This window comes from Misgurnus anguillicaudatus, chromosome 13 (genome assembly GCF_027580225.2).
Source record: "Misgurnus anguillicaudatus chromosome 13, ASM2758022v2, whole genome shotgun sequence".
Classification (NCBI taxonomy): Eukaryota; Metazoa; Chordata; class Actinopteri; order Cypriniformes; family Cobitidae; genus Misgurnus; species Misgurnus anguillicaudatus.
Window position 1 is genome coordinate 15,937,818 of NC_073349.2, and position 20,326 is coordinate 15,958,143.

General features: G+C 38.7%; 1 protein-coding gene across 5 annotated transcripts; it reads left to right on the forward strand.

Moving 5' to 3' along the window:
• Positions 1-1,125: 1,125 nt before the first annotated feature.
• On the forward strand, positions 1,126-20,180 carry ccdc30 (coiled-coil domain containing 30). Of its 5 annotated transcripts, none has more exons than XM_055188136.2 (29): positions 1,127-1,394; positions 1,699-1,848; positions 2,455-2,634; positions 2,785-2,905; positions 2,996-3,186; positions 4,518-4,607; positions 4,680-4,793; positions 5,274-5,427; positions 6,212-6,283; positions 6,389-6,504; positions 6,651-6,704; positions 6,816-6,868; positions 6,969-7,161; positions 7,969-8,055; positions 8,191-8,316; positions 8,452-8,589; positions 9,160-9,338; positions 9,896-10,118; positions 10,311-10,433; positions 12,005-12,175; positions 12,379-12,588; positions 12,660-12,817; positions 12,899-13,064; positions 15,560-15,681; positions 15,813-15,954; positions 18,289-18,425; positions 18,505-18,622; positions 18,716-18,780; positions 18,984-20,180. In XM_055188136.2, the coding sequence occupies exons 2-29, from the start codon at positions 1,834-1,836 to the stop codon at positions 19,171-19,173; spliced, it is 3,708 nt and encodes a 1,235-aa protein (XP_055044111.2). In that variant the 5' UTR covers positions 1,127-1,394; positions 1,699-1,833; the 3' UTR covers positions 19,174-20,180. The 5 variants fall into 5 exon arrangements, with proteins under 5 accessions (XP_055044113.2, XP_055044111.2, XP_055044112.2 ...); XM_055188137.2 differs by having other exon boundaries at positions 4,716-4,793; XM_055188138.2 differs by lacking the exon at positions 6,212-6,283 and having other exon boundaries at positions 1,126-1,394.
• Positions 20,181-20,326: the final 146 nt, after the last annotated feature.

The following is a 20,326-nucleotide window of genomic DNA, read 5'->3' on the forward strand; positions in this document are numbered from 1 at the left end:
TCCTCTGTTTTACAAAAGGTCCTTTACAAAAGGTCGCTACAAAAGGACTTTATGGTGCTTTGGAGAATAAAAAATGGTTCTTCAATAAATGGTTCTTCTAAAAATGGTTACTCTATTTAAAATGTTTAATTTAATTTAATTTAATTTAATTTAATTTAATTTAATTTAATTTAATTTAATTTAATTTAATTTAATTTAATTTAATTTAATTTAATTTAATTTTTTTATTTTATTTTATTTTATTTTATTTTATTTTATTTTATTTTATTTTATTTTATTTTATTTTTGGAGTTTTACCTGTGTGGTTTAATTGGGGATCAAGGAAAATCAGGACTGTAATGTATAAAATGTACCAAAACTGTGTAAATTTAAACTTTATTTAAAAACATTACACCTTTGTTTTCCAGTCATTTGTATTATTCTGCATTTACTTTAGGAATCCCACATATGTCACACATCTAACTTGAGTAGTTTGTACAAATGTACACAACCAGTATACATTTAATCTGTATTTACAACTTTGTTTATTTTCCAGTCATTTGTAATATTCTGTATTTTACTTCTGAAATCCAACACACTGTATAATATATTTAAATAAAATAAATTAATATTTTACACATCTTACTCCTGCTATTTTATTGCCTGATGCTTTAGAAATTTCCTATAGGTTAGGTTATATATTAGGATAGATTATTAGAATGGATAGATCCATTAAAGCAACACTAAAGAACTCTGGCTCTTTGCTCCCCCTACAGGTTAGAAGCGTAATTGTTCATTAGCACTGTCGTAAATACTGCAGCATAGCTGGCTCTGATTGGATTGTAGGTCTGCCGTAAAGCAAGTTTTTGTAGTTTTCACTCGAACTACAAGACCACTACCCGACGGTTGGAAACTTCTTTAGTGCGATTTTGGCCGATAGAGGGCTGCAAGGCGAATGTGAAAGCGCCATTCACCCTGTTTTGTGTGGATGAACCACTGAAACTTTTTTGGAAACGTTATTTTAAGGTAAAAAAAACCTCTTTGGTGTTGCTTTAACGTTTGTATGCTTCTGCGCCCCAGTATTGATTTATTATGCTAGCGGCGCCATCTGCTGGTCTAATGTAAAACAACTCAACCCCCCCAGTGCACACAATGGTTTAACCCGTTGCCAAGGTGCTCGAGTAAAGCTACCGCACGCAGCAGCAACAAAATACTAGTCTGTAGGCCTCAAAACATGAACACTTTAGTACTTCTTAAGTATTTGCAAACAAATAGTCATTATTAGCTGTTAACAATTGTTTTCGAAGGACAGCGACAGTCTTTTTTGTTTTGTTTTGTTGTCTTTAGCAGTCGTGTGGAACGAGACCCGTGCGTAACTAGCCCGTTAGCCAAAGTTAGCGGACGGGTACTGTTAGGTAAGAAAACTTTTTATATTTCATAAACAAATCCCAGATAACAGAATTCATTTTGCTTTACAAACGAAGCAACATTTGTCAAATACAATACAGCTGTGAGACGGATGATTATGCAGAGAGTATTTATTAACCATCTGTTGCAACTAACTTTAACTGTAATATCTTAAATTATTATTTATTATTATATCAAAGGCTTTATTGTATTTGTGTTGTTTATTGTGTCGATGTAATGTATGTTAACTTGTAAATTTAAAACACAGAGCACAGTTATTTCGCATTGATATATTTATTTTTATTTATGAAGTGATGGTTAGTTCGGAGGCTTTCATGGACGCTTTGCCTGGCAAATGTTGGAAACTACAATCTGAACTTTGTTCTCATAAACACTCTTGGCTCATTTGCAAGTGATGCGAGGACTTCAGTTCAGCTTTATCTGGCCATGGAGCAAAGAGAGGTAAGTGTCAATCATCTGCATACTTCATATATAGATAAAACATTCAGAATATGCATGTAAGATCAGTTATCTGAGGTCATGTGATGTGGCTGTAATAGCAATGATGTGCTACTGTGTACTCTTGAAATGTGTTGTTCAATTGTACAGTGCATTCAAGTATCATCAGTATGTTTGTTCCCATGGAATCGAACCCACAACCACTTCAGCAGCAGTAACACATTGAATGCACTGTAAGTTGCTTTGAATAAAGGCATCTGCCAAATGCATAAAAGTAAAAGGCACAATTTTTTTCAGACGATGCTTAACAGCAACCAATCAGACTAGTCGCACTGTTGACAAGGTGATCGTGTGTTCAAGGAGATATCCGATAATCCATTTAACTTTTTCTCCATAAGCTTTTAAAAACAGTTGCTAGCATTTTTTATGTGTGTAAGAGCACCACCTAGTGGATAACACGGGAAATATGGATTGCCGTAAAAACTTGTCATTGGCAGGGAAGTGTTTTCTCTTAATTGAAGAGATAACTCGTGAATGGAGGGGGAGAGTTCAACTACTTTGGCTCTCAGTACGTGGTAAAGTAAGGTCATTGTTTTGTTTCCTACTAAGGATAAGGAGCAGGAGGAAATCACCCTCCGCTTGCACAGGGACGGTATGTCCCCCGAGGCTCCAGCTGAGGAGCGCGAGCGCCACCTTTGGCGCCTGCTTCAACGTAGTGAGGACAGTTTAACCACAGCCACCGAGGACCTGCAAACATTACGCACACAGCAGGCCAGCGAGATGCGAGAGGTGAGCGGCATATGGCAGACAGGGCTGATGTCCTTAAGAATAGCTAATGATGGTCTGCCTCATCGACATTGAAACATGATCACGGTATTTCTTATCCAAACCCATACTGTAGTTGTAGCCTTTGTTGTGATGTATGACTATTTTGTTAAGGTGGAAAATTACGTGGAGCATATTCGAAACATGCTGGAGGAGCGTGAATCTCTTACGGCGGAGTACGAGCGCGACAACGAACAACTTCGTGCCGAGCTCGCTCAAATGAAACACCTGCATGGTGAATGTTTTTTTTTTACACATTTCGTGTACGAAGTGAACACACCTATTTATTTAAATAATAATACTAAGTTGTTTTGGTATGTTTCAGACTCCCAATGTAAGGAGGTGGTGGAGATGCTCGAGCAGGAGGGTCTGTCAGAGATCAGCCAGAGCAGTGCCAGTGAGCAGGTGGCTTATCTGCTGGTGGAACGAGTTACTTTGCTGGAGAGACTGGAGGCTACTGAGAGGAAGCTGGACACCCAGACCCTTACCGGCAACCTTAGAGAGGTGCATCTGCAGGTATTATGATAATTAAAATTTTATGATATTCCTGTACAGCACAATGCAAGCAACAACACCAAGCTTATGAGTTTGATTCCCAGGGAGCACACATGCAGATTAAATGCACAGATGAAATGCTGTGCATAAAAGGGAGGCAAATTGGATAATAATGGAAGTATAAGTGTTTTATTTAGTGGTTGGCTTTCTCTTAACTCATTCCCCACCAGCCATTATTGGAAAAGTTGCCCGCCAGGATTTTTTGTTATTTTCACAAAAGTTTAACAAACATGTTTTCCAGGATTTTTTTTCTAAAAATATATAAAAATACAAATATATCAAATGAAAGAACAGACCCTCTGATTTCAAACAAACAATAAACAAACAAAACGGGAAAAAACATTTCATCCTTTAAATTTAGAGATTTAGAGATAAAGTTAGAAGTGACCAAACACATCAACGTTTTTCCTATTTAGGACGAGTAGTTATACGAGCAAGTTTGGTGGTACAAAATAAAACGTAGCGCTTTTCTAAGCGGATTTAAAAGAGGAACTATATTTTATGGCGTAATAGCACTTTTGGGAGTACTTCGACTCGCCTGAAAAGTCCGCTCCCCTTCTCCCTCTCATAATGGGAGAGGGAGGGTGTTACTGCGTCGAGTCGAAGTACTCCCAAAAGTGCTATTACGCCATAAAATATAGTTCCTCTTTTAAATCCGCTTAGAAAAGCGCTACGTTTTATTTTGTACCACCAAACTTGCTCGTATAACTACTCGTCTTAAATAGGAAAAACGTTGATGTGTTTGGTCACTTCTAACTTTATCTCTAAATGGTACCATTGAATGAATGGGGCTAAGCTAAATGCAATCGAAGCGTCGCAGCGCGCTCCAGCGCTTACGTGCGCGCACACAGATGATAGAGGGATGTATCAACAATTCTTAGTTGGGGTAGTGACATGTTTTGATGTTGAAAATGAGTAGACTATTCCTTTAAATATGGGTATTTTTCTTTAAAAATATATTTTTTTAGCAAAAAGCTGAAATAATTGGACTTTGTGAAGGAATTTTGTTAGAGATCAAAATAAAAACGATTATCAAAACATACACATAGTTTAAAATTAGTAAATAACATTATGGCTTCAGTTTGTTCATAAATTGTGTAAGTGCCCCATCTAGTGGATAATTGTGGTATTGCAGATTAACATAAAAATTAATCAAGAACACCTTTTTTATGCAAATGTTTTCTCTTAATTGACGAGATAACTTGTCAATGGCGGGGAAAGAGTTAATAGTGTAAAAGCAGTGGCTTACTGGTTTTATTGTTATTTTAATATCTGCCACTTATGGAAATTAGGAGGAGCTTGATCATATCCGTCACACGATGGAAGAGGAGCTTAGGCAGCAAAGGGAATATGTGCACCGTACAAAGGAAAATGAAAACAAGGTGAGATGGGTTGCCAATTTAAAAGCAGTCCTGTTTTATTGTCCATCCCTGTGTTTTACTCACATATCATAGTTTCTTTTAATTCTGTGTTCCACTATAAATGGACAGGAAGCATCAGTTCAAAGTCCTTGGAGGAAGCTCTTTGGTGCGCGCAAGGCTACACTAAAAGCCCAGAATCTTGTTCCTGTATGTTCCCGTCATATCTGTACTGTCTATTGTTAGGGCTGATGCGCAAATATTTAGCAAATATAGCATGACCCATACAGAGTTTTTTTGATGAGATTATCTATTTGAAGCAGATTGTAACAGCTATATGTTGTTAACCTTATGACATAATGCATGTTTTGCATCTTGGTTCCACACAAAGCAAAAAATAAAAACTGTCTTGAATGAACGCTTTTAACACTTCTGGCATTGCACTCTGGATTTTAGTAACTTATGGACACATTTGCTTTATGGTGGTGGTTACTAACCACAGGTTGTCGTCTGTTGCTTTTCTCATGGTTGTTGGTGAAGGAACGTATTATTAAAAATCCACTGTCTGGAACATGATAAATGTTTGGCTTCACCTTTATGGCACGTGCATGTGAAACGCGCATTGATCTTAACGTGTTTTTGCTATTTTCCGATCCAGACAAATTTATTTCTCGCTATATTTTCTTGTAGGCCCACGGTGAAGAGCTCAACAGAGAGCGCACAGAGCGCCAGAGGTTGGAGAGGGATTTGGAAGAGGCATCTAGTCGTCTTGCTATGGCACATGAAGAGATTCGCCGCCTGACGGATGAGCTAGATCTGGCTCGTAAGATCCAGAGCGTGTGTGGTAGGTGAAATGAAGTTTAAGCATTTTGCAAGTTTCTTTATTTCTATTAGATTATGCATAACACAACCTTTATTAATGGGTCAGTGACAAAAATGTTTTGACAAGATGAGAAATTCAAATATTTTTTTTAACCTGGTTTTAAAAGCATGCATCAGGTTTATTTCAATGCACAGTGTATTTATGTCAATTTTATGCAATAAAAAATTACATTTGCACCATTTTTATGAAAGTTAAGACTGAATGAACCTGAAAATGTCAAATGGTGTAACCGCAAATTGCGTCAAAGAATGAGAAATCTTAAATATTTTATCCACCTTGGTGGCATGTAAGCGTAATCATCAAAAAAAATGTAATATCATTTTATTGGTTATTTCTAAATGTAAATTTTAATGCGTTTTTGTAATATTTGTTCTGACATATGCTGAAAACAGTTTTCTAAATAATCTTTGACAAATGATGTAAAATAATATTACCCTAAACTAGATATAAATATATACAGAAATAAATATATCTTTATGAATATATTTATATTTTAATAAAAAAATACTAGTTACACCAATTGACACAGACCGGTTACACCACATAGACATTTTTGCAATTATCCCCCAAATATTCTTTCAAAATGAAATAAAATCAAAAATTTTAGGCTTGGTCCTCAAAAAAGAGAATGCATGCAAGAAATCTGCAAATTTACTTACAATTTTTTAACCCTTTACATTTAATTTATCTATACGGACACAAAATAATTACCATCACGTCATTGACCCTAATATCAAATCCTCAGTACCTGACCTGCAGAAAACTGGGGAGGAGGTGGAGCAGTTAAAACAGGAAGTGGACAAGCTTAAACAGTGTGGTGAGAGAGCTTTATTTGTCATTGCAACTCATCCTTCTCATATTTGTCTACCTCGACCTTAGTGAGGAGAGAATTTGTTTGAGTTTTAAACCCAATTTTTGGTAGATATGGTGGAGCTGCAGAAGGCCAAGGAGCGCAATGAAAGACTGGACGGGGAGATTCGAGCGCTGCGGGATAGAGTTCGCTCCTTGGACACAGAAAGGAAGACTCTCATTGAACTGGCAAGTATAAATATATTTCACATTGGACTTTGTCACTGCCAGTAACTGTGGTACTATGTAGCCCTATTTGCAAATTCAGTAAAAACTTGTTAAAGTGCTTTATAAATAAACTTTGACTGTAACATAACAGATTGTATATGTTACAGGTTGAACAATCCAAGATGCACTTAAATCAAGGAAACAATGAAATCTCTACACGGGTAAGAATGAACTGATACTTTGCTACTTAAGTAGCATAAATTGCATAATGTTAGTATGTTTAATATTTGTATAATTCCCATAAGAGCACTAAATGCTGTTGCTTTTTCCAGGGTGTTGGGAATAATGTCAATCCAGATCCAGAGGACGAAATACTTCACAAAAAGTATAACCTTACACTACTGTATATCATCCTGTCACAATCATCTCAGTGCATGGCATTGTTTTATAAAGACACTACTAATGGGGTGGTGATGTGTTGGCAGGTGTCAAAGGGAGTCTGAAGATAAGGACAGCCGTCTGCGAGAGATGGAGAGGAGGCTTAAGAAGCTGCAAAAGGAGCACGAGGAGCTGGTGGAGAGAAACGAGGAACTGGAGGCACTGCTGGGCGAGGCGCAGAACGCTGCTAAAGAGGAGCGGGAGCGTCACGATTGTGAGATGGAGGGTTTACGGAGAAAAGTGAGTTTTTATTACTGCATTTGCTCATCTCTGTGCTGAATTTGATGAATGATCGCTTGAACATTAACTCATTCCCCCGCCAGCCTTTAAAAAAAAAGTTGATTAGTGATTTTTTACAAAAGGTTCACAAAATGCCTTCCAGGAAAATATGTAAACATACAAATATATCAAATGAAAGGACAGACCCTTTGCTTTTAAACAAACAAACAAACAAACAAAGCGGGGAAAAAAACGTTCATCAAAATACAAAATTTTGAGCAAAAATTGCATTTTCTTAAAGGCATTTTATTAGAGATCAGATTCAGAATGACGATCAAAGCATACACAGAGTATAAAATGTTGTTAAATTCATTTTGCTTCAGTTTTTTATAAATTGGGTAAGAGTGGATCTATTATCCAGTCCCTCCAGAAAAATGTGATTATGCGATCGCATTCCCTGTTGCCATGGGAATGCTATAAAGTGATGCAATTACGCGATGTGAACATCAACGAAAAGCTGCAAAAGCTGCAAACAATTTTTGCAAGTTCTCACAGTTTTTGCAATTTCATCACATAAATATCCCGCATATTCCATCGCATTTTTTAAGAAAACGTGCCGCAAGATCAAGGATTTTCCCCTGCAACAATCACAAAAAAACTTTGCGTTTTTCTGGAAGGACTGATTATCCATCTAGTAATAATGTAATTACAGATTACCACAAAAACTCGTCAGGAAAGCATCATTGGCAGGGAAATGTTTTCTCTTAATTGACGTGATAATTTGTCAGCGACTGGGAAAGAGTTAATGTTGGACCTGTTTTATTCTAGATTAAAAGTGTAGAGCTAGAGCTAAAGAGGAACACTAAGAAACCTGAGAAGAAAGATGAAGATCGCGGTAGAGGAACCAACTCAGAGGTAATAACACAAATCTTTAAGTTCAAAGCAGGTGTGACCTGACAAGATTCTGTTTGCCTGTTAGGACTTGTTGTGACACTTTTGCACTCTCTGATAGTGTAATTGAATGTAATATTCACTGTTTTTAATCCAAAGCTTAAAGAGAGCACTCAAGAAAGACTTCAGTTCCTTGAAGGTCGGCTTGCTGAGGAAAAAGGGTGGAGGAAACAGCTGGAGGTTGACCTATCTGTTGCCCAGTCTGCTCTTAAAAAGGAGAAAGAGGTCATTTTAGTCACACAGCACTGATGATAGAATATACATAGTTTGCTAAAATGATGAAGGTTGTGCACTATGCAGATGTTAAAAAAACTGTAATAAAGTGCTCTCTTACCTAATAGCTATTCATTTTGTGAACAGGTCATGCAAAGAGACCATGAGGAACTGAAGAGATTACGTGTAGAGGTGCAGAGACTGGAGACAGAATGTCGACAGGGCAAAACACTTAATAAGAATCTCACACAGATCAAAGGAGAAAAGGGAATTTTGGAAGAAAAGGTAATACAGTTTTATTGTAATTTCTTTCTGTGTTTTTGAAGCTTTGATTGTGTTTACATTGCGCAATATAACACGTGTTCATGTTTCACGTGTAAAAAAACGCTGTATTTTTCACACACTTTACTTATCTGTATAGCACTGTTTTCACTGTCCTAAAAACGGGCTGATGTCTTCCTTGTTCTATGAAGTCCCTCCTTCAGAAATACTTATCGAGTTCTGATTATTTAGCTTGTTTAGTGTGTTGTGATTCGACAGCAGCTTAGTTTGCCGTTAGCTTAGCTGGCGACTGACGTATTCCTGTGGGCGGAGTTTAGTCAAAAACTGTTTTACTGACATCATTAAAGAACTGGCCGTTTGCTGTAGGCTTTGAAAGGCGAATTCTGTTAAAGAAAATATATCGCCTGGCAGTGAACTTTGAGCTTTATCATTTTACAGGTGTAATTTTTGCTATTATAGCAACACTTACTAGGGTTTAAAAAATGGGATCAGAAAGAACGTGACCTTAAAATCTTGTTCATTGTCGGGAACTATCCGTTGCCTGCAAAATCCTTGCTGATGTCATGTCTTCAGGTAGCTCAGCTGGAGCGCGCTCAAATGAGACTTCAGGACAACCGGACATTTCAGACAGAGAACAGTCGGGTCGAAGACAACCTAAGAGAGAGCAGGGAGCAGGTGGCAGAGCTAAAGTCAGTGGTGGAAAAGCTCAGAACAGAATTGACTCGACAGGAGAAGGAGCTCAATACACTAAAGTAAGGCACTTTTTACTTTATTTTCAACAAAATGTTATTCACTGTATTGTTTTATTTGACTATATTCCACCATCTGTCTGACTTTTAAACTGGTTTTTACTACCATACCTCTATATGTAAAGGACAAGTCGATTTCTGTCTGATGTCTTTGCATGTGAATTGAGTAACTTTTACAGTAGTTTATTTATGATATAAATGACAAGTAAATGACCTTCGTTCATATATCATATCTAACACGCATCAATTATTACACTGAGCTACCGTTACGTGTAAAATGAATGTAACTTTATATAATGTTAGCTACAGGTCCTTGAATTCTTGCCTGGCTGCCCAACCTCTTCGCACAGTTGTGATCCAGCCTCGTCGTCTCCCCTCAAACCAAAACCTTTTATTTTTGTTTCAGAGATCAGTTTAGCCACTAGCCCGACCGATGGAAGAATAAATACATACCTGAAGTTCACTTCGGTTTAGGACAACACACGTGCATCTGAAGAAACAGTCTACCGTCTCTATAGAGAGCGTGTGGTGATTTGTATTGTTACTGATTTGTATGTTAGGGATGAACTAATGGAGAAGCGTAGTCATGTGATGGATCTGCAGAGGGAGCTCAGTGAGAAAACCCAGGAGAGGCTTCAGACTAATGGGGAGAGGGAGAGACTCGGTCTGGAGCTCCAGCATGTTAAACAGCAGCTCCAGTTGGCTAGAGAGCAGATACCCAAAGCTTCACAGGAGCACACGGCCAACCACAGGCCAACAGCAGAAAATGAGAGGCATTGTCAGGTAACCCACCACTGTTTTATCACACTGGCTTCAATTCAAATATTTAAAGCCACAACGGCGCTGTCCATAAATTGCAATAGTTCCTTTGCCTTTTATTTAGATGCCACTGATTTGTAAATGTGTATGTGGAGTGTTTAGACTATTAGTTGAAGGTATGCGTAAACTGTTTGGTGTAATGTGTTTCTCATCCAGTTGGCCTGTGTGAAGTCAGAAATGAGTAAGCTTCATTCCACGCTGGAGGAGGAGAGACAGCTTGCCGGCCAACACCTACTGGCCCTGCAGGCCCAAATCAGTGAAGCTCAGGCTCGGGCTAAGGTCAGATCCGCTCACCATTATTTCACTTTCACAGTACATACATACACAAAACATTGCTATAACATTTCTATACTGTACATCAGGGCTAGTCAACCGGGACAAATGCGGCCCTGCGATCAACTTTATCCGGCCCGCCGGTCATCTTTGTCTGATTTTAAATCAGCGTGGTTACTTTAAAGCCGCCTTTCCACTGTACATGACATGACGGGCAATAAACGTAAGGAGAGTCAAAAATGGGCTGCGTGGGGCGCCAACCATCTCCGGTGTGCAATTTTTGGATCCAATATGAGCTTTGGATGCATTAAATAAAATAACCTTGTTCGACTACACCGCGCTACACCGTTTGCATGTGACACGCCGATTAGAAGTGATGTATTTCAGTGTGTTCCAGTCAAAACACTCAATTTTCAAGGTGAAAATAATTAATCCTATTTTGTTAAACTTTATCAGTAACACTTGAATCCTTTAAAAACGATTGATTTTAAGTATAATAAATATAAATATATTCATAGATTGAAGGCTCTTGTGCTGGAATGAGCTTCTCTCCTATGTTGACACGAATTTACGACTAAACTAAAATTACATCTGCCACTAGGGGGCGAACTCAGACTGTGTTGTCCAATGGGAAGGCAGTTTAGCCTATATATCTTTAAAATATTAAAGGAAAACACCATCGTTTTTCAATATTTTACTATGTTCTTACCTCAACTTAGATTAATTAATACATACCTATCTTTTTTCAATGCATGCACTTTTAATCTTTGTACAGCACTTCTTAAATGTGTTAGCATTTAGCCTATCCCCATTCATTCCTATGGCTCCAAACAAAAGTTTTGTTTTGTGCCACCATACTTACTCATCTAACTACTCATGTGGCAGTCTTTGGGGAGAGCATGGAAGTGTTTGGTGGCTTCTGGATTCATCCCTGTTTGGAGCCATGGGAATGAATGGGGCTAGGCTAAATGCTAACACATTCACGAGGCGCTGTACAAAGATTAAAAGTGCACGCATTGACAAAAGATATGTATGTATTAATTAATCTAAGTTGAGGTAAGAACATAGTAAAATATTGAAAAACTGTGGTGTTTTCCTTTAAAAAAAAATTATTTTAGTCATTAGGACAAGGCTGTATGTTGTGAATACTTGAAATGTAACAATTTTTAAAAGCTAAACAGAAATGCAATACAAAATTATTATTTACACTTGCACTTATTTTGTGCAAGGTTCATGGTTGAACAATTAATATTTTGGCTCTTGCAATGTTGAACTGCAATTGTTTTTAAATTTCATTAATTAAAAGGCAAATACTGGATACAAGATGTGTGCATCTTTTTTTTAAATGCATGTTTTTTAATATATGACCTATAACAAAAAGTAACAAAAACAACATTAATTATAACATATATAATAAAAATAATATAATATACATGTACGTATATGTAAAAAAGGTAAAAAATAGGGGTAAACCCGCATCATATTTTCATTTTGAAAATCTGGAAGAGTAGTTAAAGACCCCTCCTGTATGTTCTCCATATGTCCCCTGTGTGATTGAACATATGTGGTTGTCACAGGCACAAGATTCGCTCTTACAGCAGAAGGGAGAGGAGAACAAACAGACGAAGCAGGACCTGCAGAGAACCCAGCACCTTTTCACTTCTGCTGAACGAGAGCTACGCTATGAGAGAGAGAAGAATCTAGACCTTAAGAAACACAATGCACTGCTGGAACAAGAGAAGCTCAAGGTACGTTCCTCAGATTTATCAAATTCTCCTACGTGATGTAACCTTGATATCTTTGATTGAATAATTGACTAAGCTCATGTCAAAGATTAAAATCGATGGCTGATCGAACTCCTAATCTTATAGTTAGATCATAAAACTTTAGACTGGATTTCACAGACAGGTCACATATGTCATTGTTCATCTTTTTGCTTTGTTGTGTTTAGCTGTGTGCGGAGCTGAAACAGGTCCAGACCAAAGCAGCCCAGCTGGAGGGGAGCACAGCAGAGCAGGTGGCAGAGCTGGAGATACTTCATCAGAGGGCCAGAGATCTGGAGCTGGAGGTGGCCAGAAGCTCTCAGAGCAAACAGACTAACAACACTTTGATGGAGGAACTAAATGCGGAGAGGGCACGCGTGATCGCTGCAGATAAGAAGGTGCGTTCAGAGCAGCAAAAATTATCAAGTTTATGAAAGTGCGATCTCTCTATCTGTGAATTTCTCTGCAGGTTGTCGAACTGCAGCAGCAGTTGAAGAACACCTTGCACCAGCTGCGTCTGGAAGAAGCCAGATCTGGAGAGACCAGCAAACTGGAAAGAGAGACCAGAGATATGTCTGATAGTCTGTCTGCCCTCAGAGCTAAAATGCAAGAAGAGCAGCTGCAGAGGTCAGCACACATCACAGGCCTAAATGCTGACATCACCTAAAATTGTCAACACTTAACAAATTGGTTTGTGTTTTCCAACAGGAAACTGCTTGAGCAGAAAGATGAGGAATTACAGCAGCAGGTGCGGTCGATGAGGATGAAGGAGGCGACTCTGATGCGGGCCAACTCGGAGCTGTCTCACCACACACAGGAGCTGGAGATGCGGCTGCAGGTGCTGGAAAGTGAACTCAACACCACCAGAGAAGAGGTTTGTGGTGTAAATCTGTTCAAAATGACAATGAAATGAATAGTGATTTTTGTTCTAATGCTGAGTTTACACCAACCACGTTTCAGGCATCAAAATTGCGTCTACCGCGCCTAGTTTGCCGCTTGAACAGTTTGAGTGCATTCGCGTGTGTAGAGCGGAGTAGACGCCAGTGTTGTTTTTGGCAGCCCTTTTAGTTTTCGTTTTAGTCTTAGTCTTTTGGACGAAAATGCTTTTAGTTTTAGTCACATTTTAGTCACTTGTAAAATTGATAGTTTTAGTCAAGTTTTAGTCGACGAAAACGCAAAAAGGTTTTAGTCAAGTTTTAGTCGACGAAAACGCAAAAAGGTTTTAGTCAAGTTTAAGTCAATTTTAGTAAAAAAAGTATTTTTTAACCAATGAATTTAGGTTAAAAATTGTGGTGTATTTAATACAATTAAAATGTGCATTAAGGTTGTCCCTGAGGGCTTGCCGTTGTTTTAGTCGGTTTGCCTTCTGCGCATGTCATAACAAAAAGTTATGAAGAAAAAAGTTTAGCCTAATATACCATCATGTTGAGTTTGTGTGTTACGCTGAGACCTCGCTTATAAAGTTGAGAAACGCGTGCCTTACCTTATTTAAGTACACCACAAAAAGTATTGGAAATGGGCTTAGGTTTGACAAGCAGATACATGTAAAACCTAAAGCTTACCATGAAATGTGTCACAAGCCGATTGTCGAGTAAAATTGAATGTATATGATATGTTAACAGCGTGACTTGTTAGTTACCTTTAAAAGATATTAGCGTGATGAGCATTCAGGTGCCGCTTGAGATTGGTGGTATTCTTCCCACCTAGTTTGTGGCCACATTTACCGTCGTCTCCCAATATGCATTCCGTTTTTCTGTCTGATGAATTATACTGAAAGTATGTCCATAAATCATCTTGTTGTTTCCGTTTATTGGCGTCACCGCTACGGTCCTTAGAACTCGTGTGTTGTTGTTGTTGTTTGAAATCTGGTGCGCGTGCGCGGCATGGCGGCAGCCGGGTGGTGGGCGTGAGCGTGAGTGAGACTGTGTTGAGTGTTGACCCAAAACAGGGATAGAAAGCGGCAGCATTGCTGATACTTTTGAGCTAAAAACAGACAGATTTCACGCAAAATAGGCAGTAATGACATGCATTATGAACGTCAGACTTATAATCATTTTCGTTCCGTCTCGTTTCGTCAATGAAAACTCGAAAGCGTCTCGTCATGTTTTCGTCACCTTAGAGACATTTTTAGCTAGTCATCGTCGCGTTAGCGTCATAAAAAATAAGTGCGTCAACGAAATCATTTCGTTATCGTCATCGTTGACGAAAACAACACTGGACTAGACGCGCGGAAAAAGCAAGCATTTGACCCGCGTCAGAGGCAAAATCCGCTTCTTGTGGGAGGGGCAAGTGCTATGCGGTTGTCTGTTTGCAAGATGACTGATGTTGATTGTGCATTTATCGAGACAGTTACCAGTTTGTATTTAGTAACCTTACTATAGGGGGAAAATAAACGGCACGGGTTGATAAACGTCACGTCACGACTCAAAAGTGAAGTGTGTATTACAACTTACCAGGTTGCCCGATGTCCTCACTGACACTCTTCCAAGCGAGGTCCTTTTTATTCCTGTCTCCTCTATAGAAATAAGAACTTGTGTCGTATAGCTCCGGTTGACTGCTTACGGACAATATCAATCGTTGGTTGAGTGAGTGACTCCGGGTGGGGCTGCCACCACAGCAGCAAGCAGGCTCCTGATTGGTTAACGTGGCGCGAAATTCCACCAAAGTTCACATTTTTCAACTCGGGCGTCAGCCGCAAATTCGCGTGAACGCAAATGCACAAAAAGCACCATTCGCGCGTACCGTGCGTACCGCGCACAACGCTCAATTCGCGCCTTTTGCGCGAGCTAGACGCGCAAATGAGGCAGAAACGCGCCTTCCGCGCCGCGGGACCTCCAGACGCGCATCAATGCGTCTGCACATTCACTTAAAGCAACACTATGTAGTTTCCATGTAAAAATGCCTTACAGCTCCCCCATGTGGTTGAAAAGCGCAACAGTTCCTGGTATCAGACACTCTTCTGCAGGCAGGGGGAGAGGCGGGGCTGTGTGCTCTACCCTCCACCGCCACTTTCAGAGTGTGCTTGTAGCAGCTAGGAGGCTGCTCAGGTTGCAGCAACAGCACAATTTGTCCAGTTAAATGTTGTTCTATCACTGAAATAATTTTAAAGACATTATTTAAAGGTAAAAAAAACTACACAGTGTTGCTTTAACATTGAAGTCACTCGCGCTTCACGCCTCTACCGCGGTTGGTGTAAATGCAGCATAAAACATAGCATTTTAAATGCATAATGCAGTGTTGTTCCTGATAAGATATCTAATCTAACGCAGCATTGCATGTAAGACAATCCCAGAATGCATTTGGAGCATGGTTAGTATCATAGCTGATGTGTCAGTTAAGCTCCTGACTGGATCATTATGTGTCCTGCAGCAGAGACTCAGTCAGAAGAGCTGCCACAGGCTTGAAGAGCAACTTCTCTCCTCCCAGCACGAGTGTGAAAGACTGCAAGAGGAACTTAAGCTGGTCGCTCAGCAGCTTGACACAAACATCAGGTAAAGTCCAGTCATATGTGAGCTTGTCTGTGAAATCCACGTTAAAGTCATTCAAGAAGGACTCACAAGATGCTACTTGATACATTATCAAATATAGACTTGAAGATAATGTTATGTTCACTCTTCTGTAGGAGACACAATGAGAAACAATCTCAGCATAAAACCAAGTTGCGCAGAGCCAAACAGATCTTCATCAAGACAGTATCTCAACATGAACACCGGATCCAGCAGCTGGAGAATGATCTGGCCCTTGCAACAATCCTCTCTGAGAAAGTGAGACATTTTTATTTAATTTGCAAGAACTTGAAGGGACACTTCAACCAAGAAAACTGTTTGTATACGCACCCTACATCAGTTCAAACCTCAACCCACTTGCTATTTGTAAACGTTACAATTTTAGAATGCGCGGGTCACTCTTTCCCATGCAATTACAGTAAATGTAGACATCCCACCTCTCCTGGACATACCGGGAGTTTCCCGCATATAAAAGCGGCTCCCTGATGCCCGCAAATGATTAAGTTATTCGAGAATGTGTGAATTGGAGAGGTCAGGACGTTCAAATAATTTTTTACAAGGTCTCAATCTGAAGAGACTGACATAGCGATCAACAAGACGAAATGAGAAAGTGATTGTTTCCTGATTGGTCTCCCTTTCTAATAAATAGACCAATCGACCTCTTTCTCTCTCTAATGGCGCTTTTACATTAGTACCCCACGGTTTGGTTTGGGTCAGGTCAGCTTACCTTCGGGGGCTTTTACACTCGGTGCTGTACGTAGTACCCAATACTTTTTTTAGTACCACCTCGGTTGGGGTTCCAAGCGACCCGAGCTGATACCAAAACGTGAAGCGAAAACACTGTAGATCACTGATTGGTCTGAGAGAATCGTCACTAGCAGCGTCATCACTATAATGTAAAAGATTAGCTTTACCTTCATGCTAGCTTGTGCTGTCTCGAGTAAACCTGTTGTCATCTGTGCTTTGCTGTAAGTTCTCCCTTTTAGCGATGAAAAACATCCACAGGTTGAGAAATAGAAACACCATACTAGTTTTTTTCAGACTTGCAGTTTGTGGCAGCACATTCGCGATGCGCACGTCCGCATATATACTTAAATGCAACTTAAATGAGGCTTAGCGGAGCGCGTTGACTGACGCCACGGGTGTTTGTACAGAAGGTGAGACAGAGGTAGTGATGAACGCGATGTGCAAACATCTATTTGTGGTGGCCAATTTTATATTTGTGACGGACTGAGAAATAAGTCGATCATTCATTAGGTGCCATTAGTTTCAGTAGCATAGCTGGATTTAAAAGGCTACCCCCATTGTATTCATAATATGAAATAACTTAATATAATAATGTATAAATTAAATCAATACTCCAGCCAGATATCAAATTTACCCCATGATTTACCCTTAAGTAATCTGAGATACATGCATCTATCATCTTTCAGAAGAACACATTTGGAGTTATTTTATTAAATATCCTTGCTTTTCCAAGATCACAATGGGAGAAAACAGGGATTAGGGAACAACTTCTCACTTTGAAGCCCAAAAATGGCATTCATCCTTCACAGAAGTAATCCACACGGCTCCAAGGGGTTAATAGTGGTCTTTGCGGGTAATCGATGTGATCTCTGTAAGAAAAATATCCATATTTTAAACTTTAATAACTAGCTTTTGGTAACAACGCCATCTTGGACGTTAAAGGGACACTCCACAAATATGCTCATTTTCCATCTCCCCTAGATGTAAACGTTTGATTTTTACAGTTTTGGAATCCATTCAGCTGATCTCCGTGTCTGGCCGTACCACTTTTGGCATGGCTTGGCATAATGCATTGAATCTGATTGGACCATTGGCATCGCGCTCAAAAATAACCAGGGAGTTTTGATGTTTTTCCTATTTAAAACTTAACTCCTCTGCAAGTTACATTGTGTACTAAGACCGACGAAAAATTAAAAATTTAGATTTTCTAGGGCGATATGGCTTGGAACTATACTCTCATTCTGGCGTAATAATCAAGGACTTTGCTGCTGTAACATGGTTGCAGGAGGCGCAATGATATTACGCAGTGCACGAAAAGAGTTCCCTGCTATTGAAAGTTACTAAGGGGACTACTTTCGGCTGCTGCGTAATATCATTGCTCCTCCTGCAGCCATGTTACGGCAGTAAAGTCCTTGATTAATATGCCAGAATAAGAGTATAGTTCCTAGCCATATCGCCCTAGAAAATCAAAAATTTTAATTTTTCATCAGTCTTAGTACACGATGTAACTACAACAGAGTTAAGTTTGAAATAGGAAAAATATCGAACCTCTTTGGTCATTTTTGAATGCAACGCTAATGGTCTAATCAGATTCAATGAATTATGGTAAGCTATGCTAAAAGTGGTACAGCCAGACCTGGAGATCGGCTGAATGGATTCAAAAACAATAAAAATAAAATGTTCAACTCTAGGGGAGCTGGAAAATAAGAATATTTTCAAAAAAATGTGAAGTGTCCTTAAAATACATATAATAGTGTCATTGTATGAGCTATTCAGTTAATTGTAAAATTTTACATAAAACAACATGTACAGTACTTCACCCAGTGTGTATTAAACTATGAGCAGGAGAAGGACTGGATACGGACCGTGACAGAAGAAAATGACCAGCTTCTCCTCGAGAGACGAGAACTTCTGCAGCGAATAAGCGAGGCTGAGGAGATGGGAAACGATGGACTGAGAACAGCCACTAGCACCCAGCAGAGGTAAAAGTCTAATGCTTTCCTCAGTTCTCAATAAGCAAACACAAAAGTATTATAACCCTCTTTTTTGTCTCTTATCAAGGGTTAAATTCCTAGAAATGGAAAATAAGCAGCTGCAAGATAAAACTTTAACACTGGCCAATCACATAGGAATTTTAGACCGTGCATTGAGAAACCTTCAGTCTGTGTGTACTGCTGAGGTAATAATCTACATCAATTATTTATTAAATTATTGATTTTTCTAAATAGTTTGGCTTACAGTCATGCCATCATGATGCGTCTGTCTGTTATAGGAAGTCAAGAAAATGTTTCCTTCTGGAGTTTATTCTGATGGACTGTTGCGAACATCAACTCCAAGGTATGACTTCAGTATCTTGACATGTTAAGTCTATCAACTTATATAAATGTGTTCCCAGTGCCTAAGTTTAGGTATGTCAACACATTGAATTGTAAATTATAAAAAAAAAATCGTATTGAGACACAAAAAGTGAAGTCAAATCAACCCCGTTGAGCACAGTACTGTCACAAAACAAACAGTAACATCTTAATATCTTGCTATAGTGACTCGTGGGGAATATTGGATGCCATTCGCAAAGTGGGGGAGTCTGGAGTGAAGAGCTTGGAGATCTCCTCACCGTTACCTGTCTCACAGTCCACTGAGATGGGCTACTTGAATGTGACCTCACATGTGGCTCCTAACACCAGATTAGAGCTGGAAGAAAATCTTAGTGCCACCAGCGATGAAGCCTGAGAGACTTTGTCAGCTTTAAATCTTCATCATCTTCATTTTTAATAGGAGAGGTTTGTTTCACCACCGTTCAATTCAGTTGCTTTTCCATTGTGGATACAAATGTACTGTCATAGTTCTGTTGTACATTGATGGTAAATATGTAGCATGGTACTTTTGTGGTAAATCGAGGTACTTCTAAACATGATATGGTACTTTATCAAGTCAAATTAGAATACTGCATATAATCTATATGATGACGTTTGCCAGGGGCCAGGAAAATTACGTCTATAAGTCGCCATGTTTTTTGTACATTTACTGAGTATGGTACTATAGCGAAGCACTTAAAGCACTATTAACCTGATGTTCATATGGATCCGTCTGCAAGTGTTTACAATTGAAATGCACTATTGCCTTTGGATAAGGATTAGTATTTGTCTTATTGAGATCTTAAATGCCACAAAGTTAAAGATGTCTAGAGCAATGAAGTTAAACATCTTGTATCAGTGAATACTGAGATTGCCATACAGTAACTAAGATAGTAACTGTGTGTAATATATGTTTGGTTTACTGTTACATTTTCTTTTTGCTCACTTTTTTACGTAATCTTTTTTGGGGATAGTTGCTAAATTCAAGGTCACTTTAGTTTTTTTTTGTATAAGTACTTTGGTGTGATGATTTATAAATGCAAGTTTTTCTTATTTGTAATATATGCCGGAAGTATGATTGTTTTAGAAAAACAGCCAGTCTGTGGTGGGTATTGTATTTAAAGAGGGATTTGGCTACTGACAGATACACAAAATGATTTTTTTGTATTATCATAATGGTAATACCACTGTAAACTGTGGCATAAAAATCCTGTAGTTGTGCCTGTACATTACTGTGTCCTGCTGCTATATAATAATAGGATGCAATTTTAATGAAATCTTCTTTTAGGGCTAATGTGGAAAAACTGCGAAAGGCATCAATGTACATGGTACACTTTGAAAAAGCATGTATTTTCTTAATAAATTTTACATTTCTTTTCTTGATTTCATTTTCATGTTGTTTTTTTAATAAAACTTATTTTGCAATATTTCATACATTCAAATTCTGTTATGCTTCAAAGACAACCCTGTCGCATTCAAAAAGAAGTGTAATGTGTATAAATCAGATTTTTGCATGTTTACTGATTATT